The 17,863-nt window shown below is 45.3% G+C and overlaps 1 protein-coding gene across 5 annotated transcripts in view; it reads left to right on the top strand.

Moving 5' to 3' along the window:
• The window catches only part of ENTREP2 (endosomal transmembrane epsin interactor 2), a 475,240-nt gene that overhangs the window by 439,068 nt on the left and 18,309 nt on the right, over positions 1–17,863 (top strand). For all 5 annotated transcript variants that reach the window (XM_086711379.1, XM_086711378.1, XM_086711377.1 and 2 more), the window contains 3 exons: positions 4,934–5,041; positions 14,377–14,537; positions 15,144–15,279. In XM_086711379.1, the coding sequence (XP_086567505.1) occupies positions 4,934–5,041; positions 14,377–14,537; positions 15,144–15,279 (405 nt within the window). The remainder of the gene's footprint in view (positions 1–4,933; positions 5,042–14,376; positions 14,538–15,143; positions 15,280–17,863) is intronic.

Here is a 17,863-nt window from a genome sequence, read left to right as displayed (position 1 = left end):
AAATCTATAAAGAGCTCACCAAACTCCACACCCGAAAAGCAAATAACCCAGTGAAGAAATGGGCAGAAAACATGAATAGACACTTCTCTAAAGAAGACATCCGGATGGCCAACAGGCACATGAAAAGATGTTCAGCGTCGCTCCTTATCAGGGAAATACAAATCAAAACCACACTCAGATATCACCTCACGCCAGTCAGAGTGGCCAAAATGAACAAATCAGGAGACTATAGATGCTGGAGAGGATGTGGAGAAACGGGAACCCTCTTGCACTGTTCGTGGGAATGCAAATTGGTGCAGCCGCTCTGGAAAGCAGTGTGGAGGTTCCTCAGAAAATTAAAAATAGACCTACCCTATGACCCAGCAATAGCACTGCTAGGAATTTATCCAAGGGACACAGGAGTACTGATGCATAGGGGCACTTGTACCCCAATGTTCATAGCAGCACTCTCAACAATAGCCAAATTATGGAAAGAGCCTAAATGTCCATCAACTGATGAATGGATAAAGAAATTGTGGTTTATATACACAATGGAGTACTACGTGGCAATGAGAAAAAATGAAATATGGCCTTTTGTAGCAACGTGGATGGAACTGGAGAGTGTGATGCTAAGTGAAATAAGCCATACAGAGAAAGACAGATACCATATGGTTTCACTCTTATGTGGATCCTGAGAAACTTAAGAGAAACCCATGGGGGAGGGGAACAAAAAAAAAAAAAAAAAAGAGGTTAGAGTGGGAGAGAGCCAAAGCATAAGAGACTGTTGAGAACTGAGAACAAACTAAGGGTTGATGGGGGGTGGGAGGGAGGAGAGGGTGGGTGATGGGTACTGAGGAGGGCACCTTTTGGGATGAGCACTGGGTGTTGTATGGAAACCAATTTGACAATAAATTTCATATATAAATAAAAAAAAAAATAAAAAAAAATAAAAAGAAATCAACCACAAGAAAAAATTTGGAAATCCCACAAATACATGGAAGGTTAAAAACATCCTACTACAGAATGAATGGGTTAACCTGGAAATTAAAGAAGAAATTAGAAAATATATGGAAGCAAAGGAAAACTAAAACATGAAAGTCCAAGCCCTTTGGATGTAGCAAAGGCAGTCCAAGAGAGAAGTATATTGCAATACAGGCCTGTATCAAGAAGCAAGAATAGTCTCAAATACACAACCTAACTTTACACCTAAAGGAGCTAGAAAAGGAGCAGTATAAAAACCTGAATCTAGCAGAAAGGAACTAATAAAAGCTAGAGCAGAAGTAAACAAAAGAGAAACAAACAAAAACAGAACAGATCAATGAAACCAAGAGCTGATTCCTTGAAAAGATTAATAAAATTAATTGATAAACCCCTAGCCAGACTTGTCAGAAAGAAAAGAGAAAGAACTCAAATAAATAAAGTCATTAATCACAGAGGAGAGATCACAACTAACACCACAGAAATACCAAAAATCATAAGAGATTATGAAAAAATATATGCCAATAAACTGCACAAGCTGGAAGAAATAGACAAATTCCTAGAAACATACAAACTACCAAAATTGACACAGGAAGAAATAGAAAGTTTGAATAGACCCATAACCAGAAAAGAAATTGAATAAGCAATCAAAAATTTCCCAACAAACAAAAGTCTCCAGATGGCTTCCCAGGGGAGTTCTACAAGACATTTAAAGAAGAATTAATACCTGTTCTTCTCACACTGTCCTCCCCCCCCCAAAAAAAATGGAAGGAAAACTCCCAAATTTCTTCTAGGAGGCCACAATTACATTGACTCCAAAACCAGAAAAAGACCCCACTAAAAAGCAGAATTATAAGCCAGTATCCCTGAACATGGATGCAAAAATTCTCAACAAGGTACCAGCAAATTTAATTCAACAGTATTAAAATAATTAGTCACCACAAGTGGTATTTATTCCTGGGCTTCATTGATGGTTCAATACTCACAAATCAATCAATGTGATATACCACATTGATAAAAGAAAGGCTAAGAACCACATGATTCTCTCAATAGATGCAGAAAAAGCATTTGACAAAATACAGCATCCTTTCTTGATAAAAATTCTTAAGTAGGGATAGATGGAATGAACCCCAACATCATAAAGGCCATATATGAAAGATCCACAACGAATATACCCAATTGGGAAAAAAATGAGAGCTTTTACTCAATGGTCAGGAACAAGACAGGGATGTCCACTCTCACCATTACTATTTAATATAGTACTGGAAGTCTTAGCCTCAGCAATCAGACAACAAAAAGAAATAAAAGACATCCAAACTGGGAAGGAAAAAGTCAAAATTTCACTATTCAAAGGTGACATGATACTCTATGTAGAAAACCCGAAAGACTCCACCAAAAAATTTGCTAGAACTAATACATGAATTCAGCAAACTCACAGGATATAAAATCAAGGTACAGAAATCTGTTGCATTTCTATACACCAATAATGAAGCATCAGAAAAAGAAATCAAGGAATCAATTCCATTTTACGATTATACCAAAAACCCTAAGATACCTAGGAATAAACCTAACCAAAGAGGTAAAAGATCTATACTCTGAAAACTATAGGACACTTATGAAAGAAAGTGAAGAGGACACAAAGAAATGGAAAAACATTCCATGCTTATGGATTGGAATAACAGATACTGTTAAAATGTCTATACCACCCAAAGCAATCTACACATTCAGTGCAATCCCTATCAAAATGCCACCAGCATTTAAAAAACAATCCTAAATTTTGCATTGAAGGACAAATGACCCTGAATAGCCAAAGCAATCTTGACAAAGCAAAGCAAAGCTGGGGGCATCACAATTTCAGACTTCAAGCTGTGTTACAAAGCTATAGTCATCAAAACATTATGGTACTGGCACAAAAACATACATATATATCAATGGAACAGAATAGAAAACCCAGAAATCTTCACAATCTTGGATTAGACAGAAGTTCTTAAACTTGACACCAAAAGCATGATCCATAAAGTAAAATTGGTAAGCTGGATCTTGTGAACATGAAACTTACAAAACTTGTGTTCAGTGAAAACTTGTGTGAAGAGGATTAAAAGACAAACTATGGACTGGGGAAAAAATGTTTGCAAACCACATATCTGACCAAAGAGCAGGATCTTAAATGCAAAAAGAACTCTCAAAACTCAATAAAAATGCATCCAGTGCAGTTGGGGAATGGGCAAAAGGTATGAACAGACACTTTACCTAAGAGGGCATAGATATCCAATGAGCACACATAGGGTTGCCTGGGTGGCTCAGCTGGTTAACCGTCTGACTCTTGTTTTCACTTAGCTCAGGTCATGATCTCACGGTTCATGAGTTTGTACCCCACATGGGTTCTGAGCTGACAGTGCAGAGCCTGTGTGGGATTCTTTCTCCCTCTATCTCTCTGCCCCTCCCATGTTCGTTCTCTCTCTCTCTCTCTCTCAAAATAAATAAACTTAAAAAACTGAGCACACATGAAGATGTTTAGCAGCATTAGCCATCAAGGAAATACAAATTAAAACCATATTGGTATATCACTACACTCCCTATCAGAATGGCTAAAATAAAAATGGTGATACCAAGTGTGGGCAAGGAAACAGAGAAGCTGGATCATTCATACACTGCTGGTAGGAACGTAAAATGGTTCATCCACTGTGGAAAACAATTTGGCAGTTTCTCATAAAACTAAACATTCAATTACCATGTGACTCAACAACTGTACTCTTGGACATTTTTCCCAGAGAAATAAAAACCTATGGTCACACAAAGACCTGTACACAAATGTTAATGGCAACTTTATTTGTATAAGCCAACAAACTGAAAACAACCCAGATATTTCTCATCTGGTGCCTGATTGAACAAACTGGGTACATCCAAGCCATGGAATACTGCTCAACAATAAAAAGGAATTAACTACAATACGTGCAACAGCGTGGATGAATCTTCAGGGGATTATGCTGAGTGAAAAAAGTAAGGTTACATGCTATATGATTCCACGTGTATATGGTTCTTGAAAGGACAAAATTATAAAAATTGAGACCAGATTAATGGTTGACAAGGGTTGAGCTGGAACAGGGGGAAGGAGGTATGTTGGTCAATGAAAGGGCAACACGGGGCAGGGAGCCTTGTGATGATGGAAATGTTCTTCTTGACTGCATCCACATCAATCCTGGCTATGATATTTCACTATAGTTTTGTAAGATGCTACCATGGGGGAAACTGAGTAAAGAGTATGCAGGATTTCTCTGTATTATTTCTTATATACCTGCATGTGATTCTACAATTAACCCAAGGTAAAAAGCTTAATTTAAAAACTTGGCGTTTTAGGGGTGTCTGGGTGGCTTCCTCAGTTAAGTGTCTGACTTCGGCTCAGATCATGATCTCATGGTTCATGAGTTCGAGCCCCACGTAGGGTTCTGTGCTGGCAGCTCAGACCCTGGAGCCTGCTTCAGATTCTGTGTCTCTCCCTCTCTGCCCCTCCCCTCTTCGTGCTCTGTCTCTCTCTGTCTCTCAAAAATGAATAAACAGTAAAAAGGAAGAAAGGAAGAAAGAAAGGAAGGAAGAAAGCAAGCAAGCAAGCTTGGCATTTTATTAAATACTTAAAAATTTTGAGATACATTTTATAATTAATAAAGATTGCCCACCCACTTAAATGCTGGTGATTCCAAGATTTTCTTAGACAGTGACTGCCTAATCATGATCAAAATTGTGAAATATATCATTTAGTATCTAATAATTCGATCAGCATTGTAGAAGAATAAACAGATGTGTCTCTATTAAAGTCCAGTTTTGATTATGAAGCAAACAAAAAGCTACAAAACAAAACCTCCACGAAGTGGGTAACAATTGGCCACACTTTTTCTGGACCTTGATGGAAATGCTAAGGATCTGCCTTCTGGGTTGTCAGGATGAGACTGACTTTCTTCTGCCTTTTTCTCTCTCACAGGATCTCCTCTTCAGCGTGTGTGCCCTCAATGTCCTCTCCACCATCGTGTGTGCATTGGCCACAGCCATGTGCTGCATGCAGATGGTCTCTTCTGATGTCCTGCAGATGGTGAGTGGCCCCCTTCCTTCCCAAGCATGCTCAAGATGGCTAGCCTGACCCCCTTCTCCTCCAGCCAGTTTGAAACCAACATAGAGTGGACACTTCTAGCTTCCAACCAGAAACCCCAAGGATGATAGGCCCTGAGGGTCCATGGAGGCCACCTCATGCTGCCCTCTGGAAGACAGAGAACCTGTACATTTGGTGCCACTAACATATTTATTTTAGGCATTGAATGCATGTTAACAGAGCTGCATGTTAACAGAGTCCGGCCACCCTCATGCCCCTCTAGATGGCCTCTACTGTGTGCCCTGAATAATTTTAGTGACAATCCTGTAGCCCTAGACATCCTCTGGGCCCAGCACCTCCAGAGCGAGGTGGCTTCTTCAAGCTTTAATGTTCTCTTTTAATAAAGGGAGGTTTTAGAAGATGAGTTCTTTTCCAATTGAAAAACTGCTCATCTGTGCTTTTTAGACTTCCTAATTAACCCTGAGCTCATAATCTGCTGGCAGGTCACTGGCTGGCCCTAATGACCACCCTGGCCAGGGTCTTACAGTCGAAGAACTGCTGCTCCCAAGGGAGAGAGATAAGAACAGGAGCAAGGGTCATACACATATTAATACACGTTTATAAGTACATGCTTAATAAATAATGAAGGCTCTTTATTATTCAGTGTAAATGAAACACAGCCCACTGTTTGCTGTGTCACCACTAAAGTCAGTACGATAAAGAGAAACTAATGGGAAGATATTGTTCTCTAGTGCTCAGGGTAGGAATCATCTGTGTGTGCGTGCATCTGTCTGTCTCTGTGTCTCTGTCTCTTGTGTTGCTTCTTCAAGATCCATCTGCCTCCCCCTCAGTGTTTTATGCATCTCACGAAAAGAAAAGCAAGTTATTCTTGTAGTAGGCTGTTTTATTTGCTCTTTCTTATCCACCCCATGGCAATACATCAGTTCATCAAGATACAGGGCCAGAGAGCATCATTACCAAGATGTTAAAAATTCATTGGTTCTAATCATATGCAACATCCGCCTCTTTGTCCCAGTGTATATCTACACAGCTGTCACAGCCAGGGCTGACCTTTCTGAGAAGTGGCAGTTCTCCGAAAGGTATCTAATTAAGCAGTTATTCAGCAGCGATGAACTTTTGGCCCTGCTCACCGAGGCCTCATGTTGGTGATTTTCTCCGGCATGTTGTGTAAAGGAAAGGTTAAGTACCATGGGGTTCTATTCACCTCTGCATATTTTACTATTGATCTGTAAATATCACACCAATTTGACCAAACTCACAGAACCAAAGGGCTATAAATGTAAACGTTTGCATTTCCTGGTTTGAAGTGTTAGAATGAAACCCACCAACTAAACAAGCATCGGGCCTATGGAAGCGGTGATAGATATACAACTGTAACATCAAGAGCAGGGTCATTCTATCATTCTGCCACAGGGAACCTGAGCGGGCCTGGAATCCTGGGCCTGACGACAGCCATGACTGGGTCGGAGTCCCACCTCTTCTGCATACGAGGCAGGGGACTCTGGACATGTCACTGAACCTGCCAGAGCCTCAATTTCCTCAACTCAAATAAACCTAATGGTATACCTGGTGAACATTCAAGAAACATGACCTAGTCGATCCATAAATGTGGGCAGAACATTAGTTACTGGGCTATCTCAGCCACGACTGTGAATGCCATGGCCCTTGATGTACTTTGCCAACTGTAAAACACCAAAGGGAAATAAGGTGTTTTTACAATTAACACAGCCACCATCACAACCTCTGGTTGTTTCACAGCTGAGTGTTTGCGGGTAAGTTTGCTTCTTACCCCTGGCTTAGAAGTAGAAATCAGTTAAATTCCTGCAGGTGAGTCCTTTTCCCTTTGTGTCTATGGGCTATGGGACCAGACAAGGCTCAAGGGGAACAGGTGGTATATGACCATGGTGCATTGTGGAACCAGTGCATGATCTTGGGCACATCCCTGCCTATTGGTCCCAGTTTCCTCTGCTCTATGTGAGACTGTTCATGTTCTGCTTCCTCTTGGGTCCGCTGACAGAGGAATCACATAATGCATGTGTGTGACTTTGAAAAACCCTGGTGGCCATGTGAAGGAGGTGGGCTTTTACCACATGGATCAGAAGCTGGGTGAAGCTGGCCACACAGGCTGCACCCGTGAGAAAGGAGAAGTGGGAAGCCCAGGGGCTCATGGGTACGCCCTGCAGGATGGAACCTGGTACTATTTATTCATGAAAATGCCTCAGGCTCTTTTTACTTTTTTAGAAAAGTCTTCTCCTTTTTCTCCAGCTCTACTCCATTGCAATTGACTTTAATTTTCTTACTTCATTTCATTAGACTGTTTAATTAAAGAAGTAATGTATGATCACTGAAACAAGTAAAACATAGAGATAGATAAAGGCATAGTTAATAATCTACCTTCTCCCATCTTATTCTCTTGAGGAAACTTTGCATTAAATCCTTCCATTTCTTTATTGACTTCTTAGTGTTTATATTAACATATATATAATCTATTTTCCTTGTTCCTCCTTCCCTTCTTCCCTCCATCCTTCCCTCTCTTCTTCCTTCCATTATTTCTTCCTTTTAGCCAAATAGGATCGTACCATTCATTATCACTCTGCAGTGTGATTTTAATAGCTGAAACTCTCATGGACATCCCTGTAGGTTAATCTACACAGAAATGTATTCCTGTCTACATTGATCCATAATATGGATGTAGCGTCAGTCAGTTGGCTATTTATCTATTCGATCCATGAATGCTTGAGTTCTTTCTTTCTTTTTTTGAGAGAGGGCATGAGTGAGCAAGGGGCAGAGAGAGGGAAAAAGAGAGAGAGGGAGAGAGAGAAGCAGGGCTCATGCTCACCCAAAGTGGGGATAGAACTACGAGATCATGAACTGAGCCTAAGTCAGATGCTTAACTGAGTGAGCCACCCAAGCGCCCTTTTCTTTTCAAAAAAAATTTTTTATTAATGTTTATTTATTTTTGAGAGGGAAAAAGAGAGGGACAGAGCACAAGCGGAGGAGGGGCAGAGAGAGGAAGACACAGAATCCGAAGCAGGCTACAGGCTCTGAGCTGTCAGCACAGAGTCCAATGCAGGGCTCAAACTCACGAACTGTGAGATCATGACAGGAGCTGAAGTTGGACACTTAACCAACTGAGCCACCCAGGTGCTCCATGGCACCCCTTTCTTATTTTTGATTTTGGTTTTGTTTATGTCACTGTGATCATATAGTGGTTAGTACTCTGCGTTGTGGTTTTGTTTATGCCTGTGCAGATGGTGCTTCAGTAAGCACATATAGTCATAGCTCCCTTAGCCCACCTGTGCTGACCCCACTGGCCGGGTAGCCATGGTCTCCATCCCACCGATGATGCACTGCCTGCTCCCCGCAACACATTTGTTCACCAGCAGCCTCTGTGGTTCACCCATGTGCCTCCTCTGCTCCCAGTAGTTGGGTCACAAGCTTTCCAAAGGACAGTTGTATCTGTCCCCAAACCAGTCTATGTCAGTGGTATTTGGATTAAGTGCATGTCCTAGTGCTATATAAGCCGATGAAATATGAGTGCAAAAAAGAGAATTGTTTATTTTACAAAAAAGGATGGAGTTCTTTGGGAAGATTCAGAAAAAAAAAGGGGTCCCTGGATATACTGCTCTCAATTTTTGGTGTGGGTGAGATAATTATAAGAGGTTGAGATACAGAATTTTAAAAATCTAGGAGGCATCTGCACACACATTGTTTCACAAGTACCTTTAAGCTCCAGCCCTGCTCCAAAAGCACAAAAATGGGAAGTGAGTTAATTCTCGTAGGTGTAGTTTACACAACAAAGAAGACCACGGGGTGCTCTAGACAACAGACTGAGACTCACAGCAAGAGCCTTAGCCTGGCATGGAAGGAACCCGCAGTTCCTTTCTTATTTCTGGGGATCAGCATTTTGGGATAAATAACCATTTGGGGAACTCATATAATGAATGCATGTATACATGAGATGCCTAGCGTCAGGATTTAGAAAGCTGAAGTACTCTAATATGTTTGGAACTAGTAGCAAAAGGCGATCTGAATATAAAATTCAGTTTATAGATATGGTTTTATGGAGAAAGCTTTTACCTCCAAAGTGTCTCTAATCTCACATTTTTAGTTTTATTTCTTGAGCATAATCTCATTTTTCCATTCAGCTCTTTTCCTCCCCACGTACTTTATTGCCAGCCACTTTAGCCCAAGAGACATCATCTGCTATTGCACGCATCTCCATTAGGAACTTGCCTGTGAACTTCATCTTTTATTATTGTCATTTATGTTCTCAACACTAGTCATGTGCCCTGTAAAGCAGAACACCTCCAGAAAGTGCAGACAGAGCATCGTTGCCCACAGAGCTAGCAAGGGGTGTCGCAGCCAGGGACGGTTGGGACACCACCTCCTGGAAGCCCCAGAATCACTCAAGTTCACCAGTATCTTCACCTCTCTGGATTACTCCACTGCCGGTTCAGCACCCCACGGAGGCTGGCCCTCTTTGGACCCACAGTGGCCTTCCTTGAGGTTTGGGTTTACCAGAAACGTCTCTAGGTAGTAGGTGCTACTTATGTAGGACTAGGGGACTAGGACCAAAGGGTGTCTGACTAATCTTAAAATCTAGTTACAGCAGACAATCCTAAAAGTGATACAAGCTACAAACATTTTATTTTTACTTTAAATATGCAGATGAGCATTTATCCATCAGGGTTTTGATTTGGGGCCAAGATCTTCTGTTCAATTATGGGTCTACACATTGCTGTACTGAGTTGCACTTCTTTTTTTTTTTTTTCTTAATATTGATTTATCTTTGAGAGAACGTGAGTGGGGAAGGGGCAGAGAGAGGGGGACAGAGGATCCAAAGCGGGCTCTATGTTGACAGGCTGACAGCAGCAAGCCTGATGTGGGCCTCAAACTCATGAACTGCAAGATCATGACCTGAGCTGAAGTAGGACACTCAACCAAGTGAGCTGCCCAGGTGCTCCCAAGTTGCATATCCTGTATAAACTTCATAAAAATATCACTATCTGTAATTTCCAGATCCTTGAAATTGGCATGAGCCAGGCAAAATGAGATGCACGAACTCCCCTGAATATCTTCTGACTCCTCTCCCTCCCTTACAGCTAGCTGCCTTGCCAGTTCCCACTTTGGCAGTGGTTTCTGCTCAGCTGCTCTCCTTTGTCAAGTCTTTCCAAAGCGTTCAACTTGGTTCTCGTAGAATGAGCATGTTTTCCTGCCTGCATTCATATTTCATTATGAATTACAGTAGTAACTAAAACTGGCCTTTAGCTGTTCGGGAATGCGCCCTTGTGTCCTGGGTAGGCAGGAAACACACATGGTACACCTGGCATGGTGGCAGGACTGGAGAGCAGCAAGGTGCCTCGGGCAGGCGTCACTCCAGGGTCTGGAGCATGGAGGGAAACCCCAGCTCATCAGATCGGTTGGCCGGGAGAGGTGGATTAAGAAAACTTCTACCATAGTAATACTAGAGTATTTGTACCAAGTCTCAGGAAGGGTAGAGGAAGAGGCCTATTCCTCTGTATTTCTTAGCCCCTGAGGGAAGTCTCAAAGGTGTGTGTGACCCATTCAGGAGCCAGAATGTGTCAGGGAAACTGGGAAAGTGTGCTGTTCCCAGCAAACTAGAGAGGCAGCTGCTGGTCAGGAGCCTGGGGAGGGTGTAAAAGGAGGCTGGCAGGCTTGTCCTGGGGCCTGGAGGAGACGAGTCTGCTCAGAACTCAGAGGAGTTTGTGGAAATTCCAGCCCCTTGTCTCCAGACCCCTGCAGGCCTGTCCTGCCCTCCATTCCTTACTTCTCCCCCTTCCCCCGTGGCCAGAGATAGAGGCATAGGGACTGAAGAGCTAATATTTGTGATGTGGTCTTGTTTAAGCCCCACAACACTACCGTCTGGGTCTGTGACCTAGAAATGGTGTTTCCCAGTGTGACCCTGTCAGGCCAGTTGGGGTGAGGAAAGGAGACCGAAACTCAAAGGGGTCAGTAATATGCTTATAGTCTTGTGGGCCCTCAGTGGTCAAGCAGGATCACCTGAGGCCTGCCGACCTCTTCACCCTTCATCTCAGACAACAGACTATGCGCTGTTCTCACGGAGCCAAATTTTAGGGTCTCTGCTAAGTGGGCCTCGGGAAGCCCAGCCCTCCACCCTTGTTCCCAGGCACGTGTAAGGACAGCCCATGCCTAAGTTGGGATTCCCTCTCCAGGGCAGACGTATGAGAAGAGACTTCCCTCCAACAGGGTCTAAAATACACACTCCTCTTTTGTGGATGATGAAGGCTGGGCAATAATGAAACTCCCATCAGGTGTGTGAACCCCTTGGGCTAGAGGAACACAAGGGTAGGAGTGGGGAAGGAGCAGGATAATGTAGTTCCCTTCTTCCAGACTCCCCCCCCCCTCTAGCACCCCCTGTTGGCAGAACCCAACAGTTAGCCAGCTGGCAAGGGAGTCTGGGAAATGTGGTTTGCAGAGGTCTAGCCCCAGCATCTCAGAGCAGAGTCCAGAGCAGGTGACCTTGGCCTTGGAGACAGCCCTGCCTCATTAAACCGATACTGGTTGGGGCAGGGGGAATATGTCAAGTGTCACTTGCAGCCTCCCCTTGGGGAGGCTGAGAAACCTAGGGGAACAAGCTCAGTTTGCAATGGACTCAGTCTGAGTTGGTTCCATAAAGGTGGAGCCAACACACTACTAGAAAGGCAACGTAGAGTTTAGAGCAGAAGTGGTTAAACCTGTTGTTTAACCTTTAAAAAGCCTCGGGTGTATGGCAGCATTTAAACCTCCTAATAGGGTCATCTGGGGTGCCTTGCCTCTCACTGAAAATGCTCCTTGTCCTCATTCCTGGGGGGATTGTACCTTCAGCAGGAAAGCATTTTGGCTTTTGCATTTCCTGCTTCATTGTTTTATTGATTTTTCTAATTTCTGATACACACCAAATCAGAGTATGTCTCAATTAGACCTCAAGGACATTTGGCCTTATCCTAACTGCTCAGCTTTGTGCTATAAGCATCGGGGCTGACAGCTGTCCAAGGTGGAGGATGACAGACACACATTCGACCTGCTCATAGCCAATGACTCATCTCTATTTCAGACAATTAAAGCCACGGTTCAGACCCCTTGGAAAGGCAAGGAACGTGCTCTGTGTGTTAAGAAAACCCACACGAGACAATTTCAGTCTGTGATGTTGCATGTGTAGACATGGTCACTATTCTTTCTCTGTTAGTCTGGAACAGGCTAGTTTCATGGAATTTGACCATATTCAAAATTGTGACCTGACTCACACTTGGGCAAAAATGTCCTATCATCCCAGCCTTTTTTTCAAGTCCAGACCACCCTACCCACGGCTGCCAGAAGGCACTTCCTACCACACAGCTTTAATAGCACTGCTCCCTAGCTCTAGCACCATCACTGGCTCCCCAGTGCCCCAAGAATTAAGAATTAATTTCTAGAGCCTTACATAAATTTGCTTTTCTTAAACACATCTTTCACTAGCTCACCTGTTACCTTCTTGCAGGCCCACCTGTTGACATCCTACCAATCTGCAGACCCATTCAAATGTCATCTTCATTAACCCTTTGTAGACTCCAGGTCTCCACACAGTGCTTGGAGAGCACACTGACTAGTGGAACTGTCCTTGCTTGGCCGTGTACACTTGACTGTCTCACGTGTCCCTCACCCCCCATGCAGTGGGAGGTCCCAGAGCCTAGCATTCACATAACACAGAGTCTTGTTGGCCCTACAGGAGCTCACAGTGAGGTGTTGACTGGCACTGCAGCAATGGCCCAGGCATCTCCATGCCACAGGTAACCTCTTGGGAGCAGTGGCCAGAGGGTGGGAAGTTATTGGCCATTGCTTCCCAGGGGAATAAATGGAAAGCTAGGCAGAGGCAGAGTTCTTTTTGCTTAAGAGATTTTACCTCAGTTTGCTCAAGCAGCATCTCAGTTTTAAGGTTGCCTCACAGAATGTTCTGGAGCTCATCAAGGATTATTTTCCCTCAAAGCAGTGTTTTTACAAAGTTTATGAATTCCCTAGGACTGCAAAACACTCATCGATACTCTGTGTCCAAAGGGATCCATAATGAAATATTTGAGAAATGTTCCACTAATGATTTGGGGGTGCCTGTGTGGCTCAGTCAGTTAAGTGTCCAACTCTTGGTTTTGGCTCAGGTCATGATCTCACAGTTTCATGAGTTCAAGCCCCATGTCAGGCTCTGCACTGATGGCACAGAGCATGCTTGGGATTCTCTCTCTCTCCCTCTTTTTCTGGCCCTCCCTGCACTTGCACTGTCTCTGTCTCTCTCAAAATAAATAAATAAACTTTAAAAGTGGGGGGGGGGGCGCACTGGTGCAGACCTTCTCAGGGCCTTTAACACTGTAATATACATTATAGGGCTCCAAGAAGGGAGTACAATATGTGGCATTTCCCAGTACTTTTTTTTTTTTTTTTTTTGCTGCAGGAATTTGGGAGGGGGTGGAGAAGAACATCTTGAGAGTTTGGTGTTTTCTCATGAATGAACTTCAGGAAGTACTGTCTTAAATCGTGGACCTTAGGCACCATTTTTGACTACAGGTTTTAGTTAGTATAATCTGAAGAGAAAGAGTTAGTGGTGGGGATAGAATTAAAGACTTCCTAGATTGGAGGTGCCAGGGTGGCTCAGTCAGTTAAGTGTCTGATTCTTAATTTTAGCTCAGGCCATAATCTCAGTGTGTAGGTTTGAGCCCCGTGTCAGTCTCTGCACTGAAAACACAGAGCCTGCTTGGGATTCTCTCTCTTCCTCTCTCTTAAAATAAATAAACAAACATATGTAAGAGAAAAACAAAAAACAAAACAAAACAAAAAGGCTTCCCTGGGGGCATCTAGGTGGCTCAGTTGGTTGAGCATCTGACTTCAGCTGAGGTCATAGTCTTGAGGTTCCTGGGTTCCAGCCCTGCATTGGGCTTTGTGCTGACAACTCAGAGCCTAGAGACTGCTTCGGATTCTGTGTCTCCCTCTCTTTCTGCCCCTCCCCTGCTCACATTCTCTTTCCCTCTCTCTCTCTCTCTCAAAAATAAATAAACGTTAAAAAAAAAAAAAAAGACTTCCCAGACTGTGTTTTTCCTTAGAACAGAGGCATTCTGCATAGCAGTGTAAGAAACAAAGCCTAATGAAGCTTTGGAGGCGAGGCGTTCCTCACGGAGCCATCATTTTAAAGTGTGTGTTTCGCCGTCACAGCCCGACGGTTTAAATTACATAAGTTCCAAACGGATCATTAAAGCTTATGTGTAATTAGATTAATTAGACACAAGCCACACAAGATGTCCCAAATAACTGTGAATCTCTCTGTTTTCCAGTTCCTTCCACAAAGGGCGCATTCCGCCAGCCCTGCCTGCGTGACCCCCCATGGCACCGTTCTCCACCAGACCCTGGACTTCGATGAGTTCATCCCCCCTCTCCCACCTCCACCTTATTACCCTCCAGAGTACACCTGTACTCCCACAGCCGAGGCCCACAGGTGGGTCTTTCCGGAGATGGTGGTGGTGACTTGTATTGACACCAGGAAGATAGGAGGCAGTCTGGGAGGTGGGACTGGCAGGAGCCATGCTCATTTTCAGTGGGGCAGTTGAGCCAAGGAGAGCAACCATACGAAAGCATGTTTGATTAGAGGGCAGAGCGCGAGCAGGGAAAGAGCTCAAACCCTGGCTTAGATAGAACATGTCTACTGGGTATCGCTGCCGTGCAACAAAAGAGAACCTAGCCCGACGTGAGCGGCTCTATTATGTTCTCATGAAACGCAAAACTGCTATTGAGTAGTGGCCATTAACATAACATGTAAAATGTAATTAAAGATTTAATCGGCTCTGTGATTATTTTCATTTTAATGGACAGGGCCATAGAGTTTATTGAAAATGTCGATATCTTTCCAGAAAAAAAAAAAAAAAAAAGAAAGAAAACACAAGAGTTAAAACTGCCTAGCAAATTAGACTTTTATTTCACAAGCACGATGAGTAATTGACCAGGGGAAACCCTGACAAGTGACGTGCTGATTGCCTTGAGAGAAATGTCAGCCATCCAGGCTCCTTCCCCCAGGAGTGACAGTGCAATGGTTCTGTCTTTTCAGGGGCCTCCACTTGGACTTTGCTCCCTCTCCATTCAGCACTTTGTATGATGTTGCCATCAACAGCCCTGGCCTGCTGTACCCCGCCGAGCTCCCCCCACCCTACGAGGCCGTGGTGGGCCCGACTGCCACCAGCCAGGTGAGGCCCAGGCCCCAGACAAGCCAGTTTCCTGTACTAAGGCCTGCTCCTTGCATTTGGTTTTCTAATGTTCTATTTATTTTTAAGAGGGCACAAGTCGAGGAGGGGCAGAGAGAGGGGGATAGAGGATCTGAAGCGGGTTCAGGCACTGACAGCAGTGGGCCCGATGTGGGACTCAAACTCATGAACCACAAGCCGAGGTCGGACACTCAACTGACCGAGCCACCCAGGTGCCCCTGCTTCTTGCATTTGTATTTCTCTCTAAGCCTTAGAACAAACCTGTGGTCTTATCAACACTCATGAAGAGCAGGCAGCAGCCTCAGGGAGTAGAAACTGCAGAGGCCCCACCCCAGGCCTGGAGATGCCACCCCAATATTTATGTATTGCCCCCTGGGCTCTTGTCAGATGCATGCGAGCTAGTGTGTCTGGGGACACAGTGCTGAAGGAGCTGGTACAGATTCAAACGCATGAGCAGGGACAGAGCTCAGGCTGTGAACCGAGAACCCAGGGGACTCTGGCCTGTTCCAGCTGCATGCCTCTGTCGCTGTCTCCTGGGAGGTGAGAAAGCAGTGCTGGATCCCTGGTCCTGTCTGAGGCCTGGCAGCTACAGGCCAGGGAAGTGCCAGAGCCGCAGGTAGGAGTAGCTGGCTTTCTCTGAACTGGGCAAGCCAGGTGTTCCCACAACCTCCCGGTGTCTGACCCACAACAGGCACACACTGGGGATGTGTTGGTGGAGCCTCAGTTTCTTCATCTGTAAAATGGGGATCATAACAGTACCAAGCACATGGGGTGGAACGGGATGTTTGTAATGGACCCAGCACAGTGTTTGACATAGAGTGGGCTCTGATTCGCAGAAGCCAGTTGCCCTTTTCAATGGCATCATCCTCATCATGGTTATCATCACATGTGTCGCTCCTGAATATCCAAGGCCCCTAGCCAGGGAGGAGAGATGTGAACACTCAGAAGGTCACACAGCACCCGCGTGTGGGACAGGCTGTGGGGAGGCCACAGGTTGAGGGGTGCACATGGGGAGCACAGCAGTCCAGCAGAGAATGGGCACATGCAGGGGAGCTGAGAAATCCTGCCAAGAATGGGGGCTGCAGCCTGTTCTGGGCCCCGAGCCCCAGGCAGAGGAGAGTGGGCAAAACCATGACCAGGAGCAACCACAGGGCACCAAGACACAGTCCTGGGCCCGTCCAGATGCACACACCTTTGGGCTTCTCCCCTGGCATCCCAAGTCACCTGCCAGGAAGTGGTGCCAGCCTCAGACCTGGCCCAGACCTTCTGTGTCCTCACAGCCCCTTTGAGATCTGGAGCCCACATGGTGAGAAGGCCAGGAGGCAGTGCCTGTTCTCCTCTGGGCCACCCCCTGGGGAGCTTCTGACCCTCAGGGACCTCTGGGGGTGCAAACCTAAAATGGGTGTTCAGACTCAGCCTCCACAAGCTTCCGGAGATAATTGCACCCACAGGGGAGACCACATTCTGCAGGCTGGGTGTTGTGGGACAGAAAGGGAAGGTAAGACCTATCCACCTCTGTGCCCAGCGGGACCTTGGCTACACGGTTTTTGCAAGAAGGATTCTCCACGAGGGTCACTTGCGCGGGTCTGCTCAGCCCATCCCCAGCCCACCCTTGCAGAGGTGACAGCCTGGCCAGCTGAGCCTCTGAGTCTCCCATCTCTGCCTACTCTCGCCCTGAAATGTCCTAGCCCAGCTCACCAGGCTGCAGACAGCAAACAGGGACTCGGCCAAGGACTCTTGGCCTTTTTTTCTGTCCACAGATGTGTAGGAACCGCCTGAGGTCCGGGTGCAGAGGTGGAGGGGAGGGGATTCATTAGTGAGGGGGCAAAGTGTGACTGAAATCTCATTTCTAAACTTACAATGATTGAAATCCTCTTGAATTTTTTAAAAATCTGAGTGGAGAATTCTACCTTTCCGAAATGATTTCTTTTCTTCTTGATGATAAAAATTATTCAAATCAGGGGCGCCTGGGTGGCGCAGTCGGTTAAGCCGACTTCAGCCCGACTTCAGCCAGGTCACGATCTCGCGGTCCGTGAGTTCGAGCCCCGTGTCGGGCTCTGGGCTGATGGCTCAGAGCCTGGAGCCTGTTTCCAATTCTGTGTCTCCCTCTCTCTCTGCCCCTCCCCCGTTCATGCTCTGTCTCTCTCTGTCCCCCCCAAAAAAATAAATAAATAAACGTTGAAAAAAAAAAATAATTCAAATCAATGTTATCAATGGCAACTGTGTCCTGTGAAGAGAGTCAGAAGTACTCTGAGGGGAGCCCCCGTGCACTGCTGGAGGGTGCTGAAAAGGGGCATCCAATCCATTTTTGGGGGACCCGGGGAGCCTCTGTGAGCTGAAGGCTCAGGCTGAGTGGGGTGGCAGGTGGCTAGGCTCACAAGGAGGGACCACGCAGCATGCGTATCCTCAAAACACAAAGCCACTCAGGATGAGTCTGAAATGAGTGCAACATGGGTGGAGGGTGACCTCAGCGAGGCTGGTTGGATTCTGGGGCCATCAGGACATCCAAGCAAGTGTCCACGAGATGATAGGGTCTATGGCTTGGAGCCTTGGAGAGATCAGAGTT

The sequence above is a fragment of the Puma concolor genome, chromosome B3, assembly GCF_028749965.1.
Source record: "Puma concolor isolate L17-30 chromosome B3, mPumCon1.1.hap2, whole genome shotgun sequence".
Classification (NCBI taxonomy): Eukaryota; Metazoa; Chordata; class Mammalia; order Carnivora; family Felidae; genus Puma; species Puma concolor.
The sequence above is the reverse complement of the archived record's forward strand: the minus strand, read 5'-3'. Positions and strand labels throughout refer to the sequence as shown.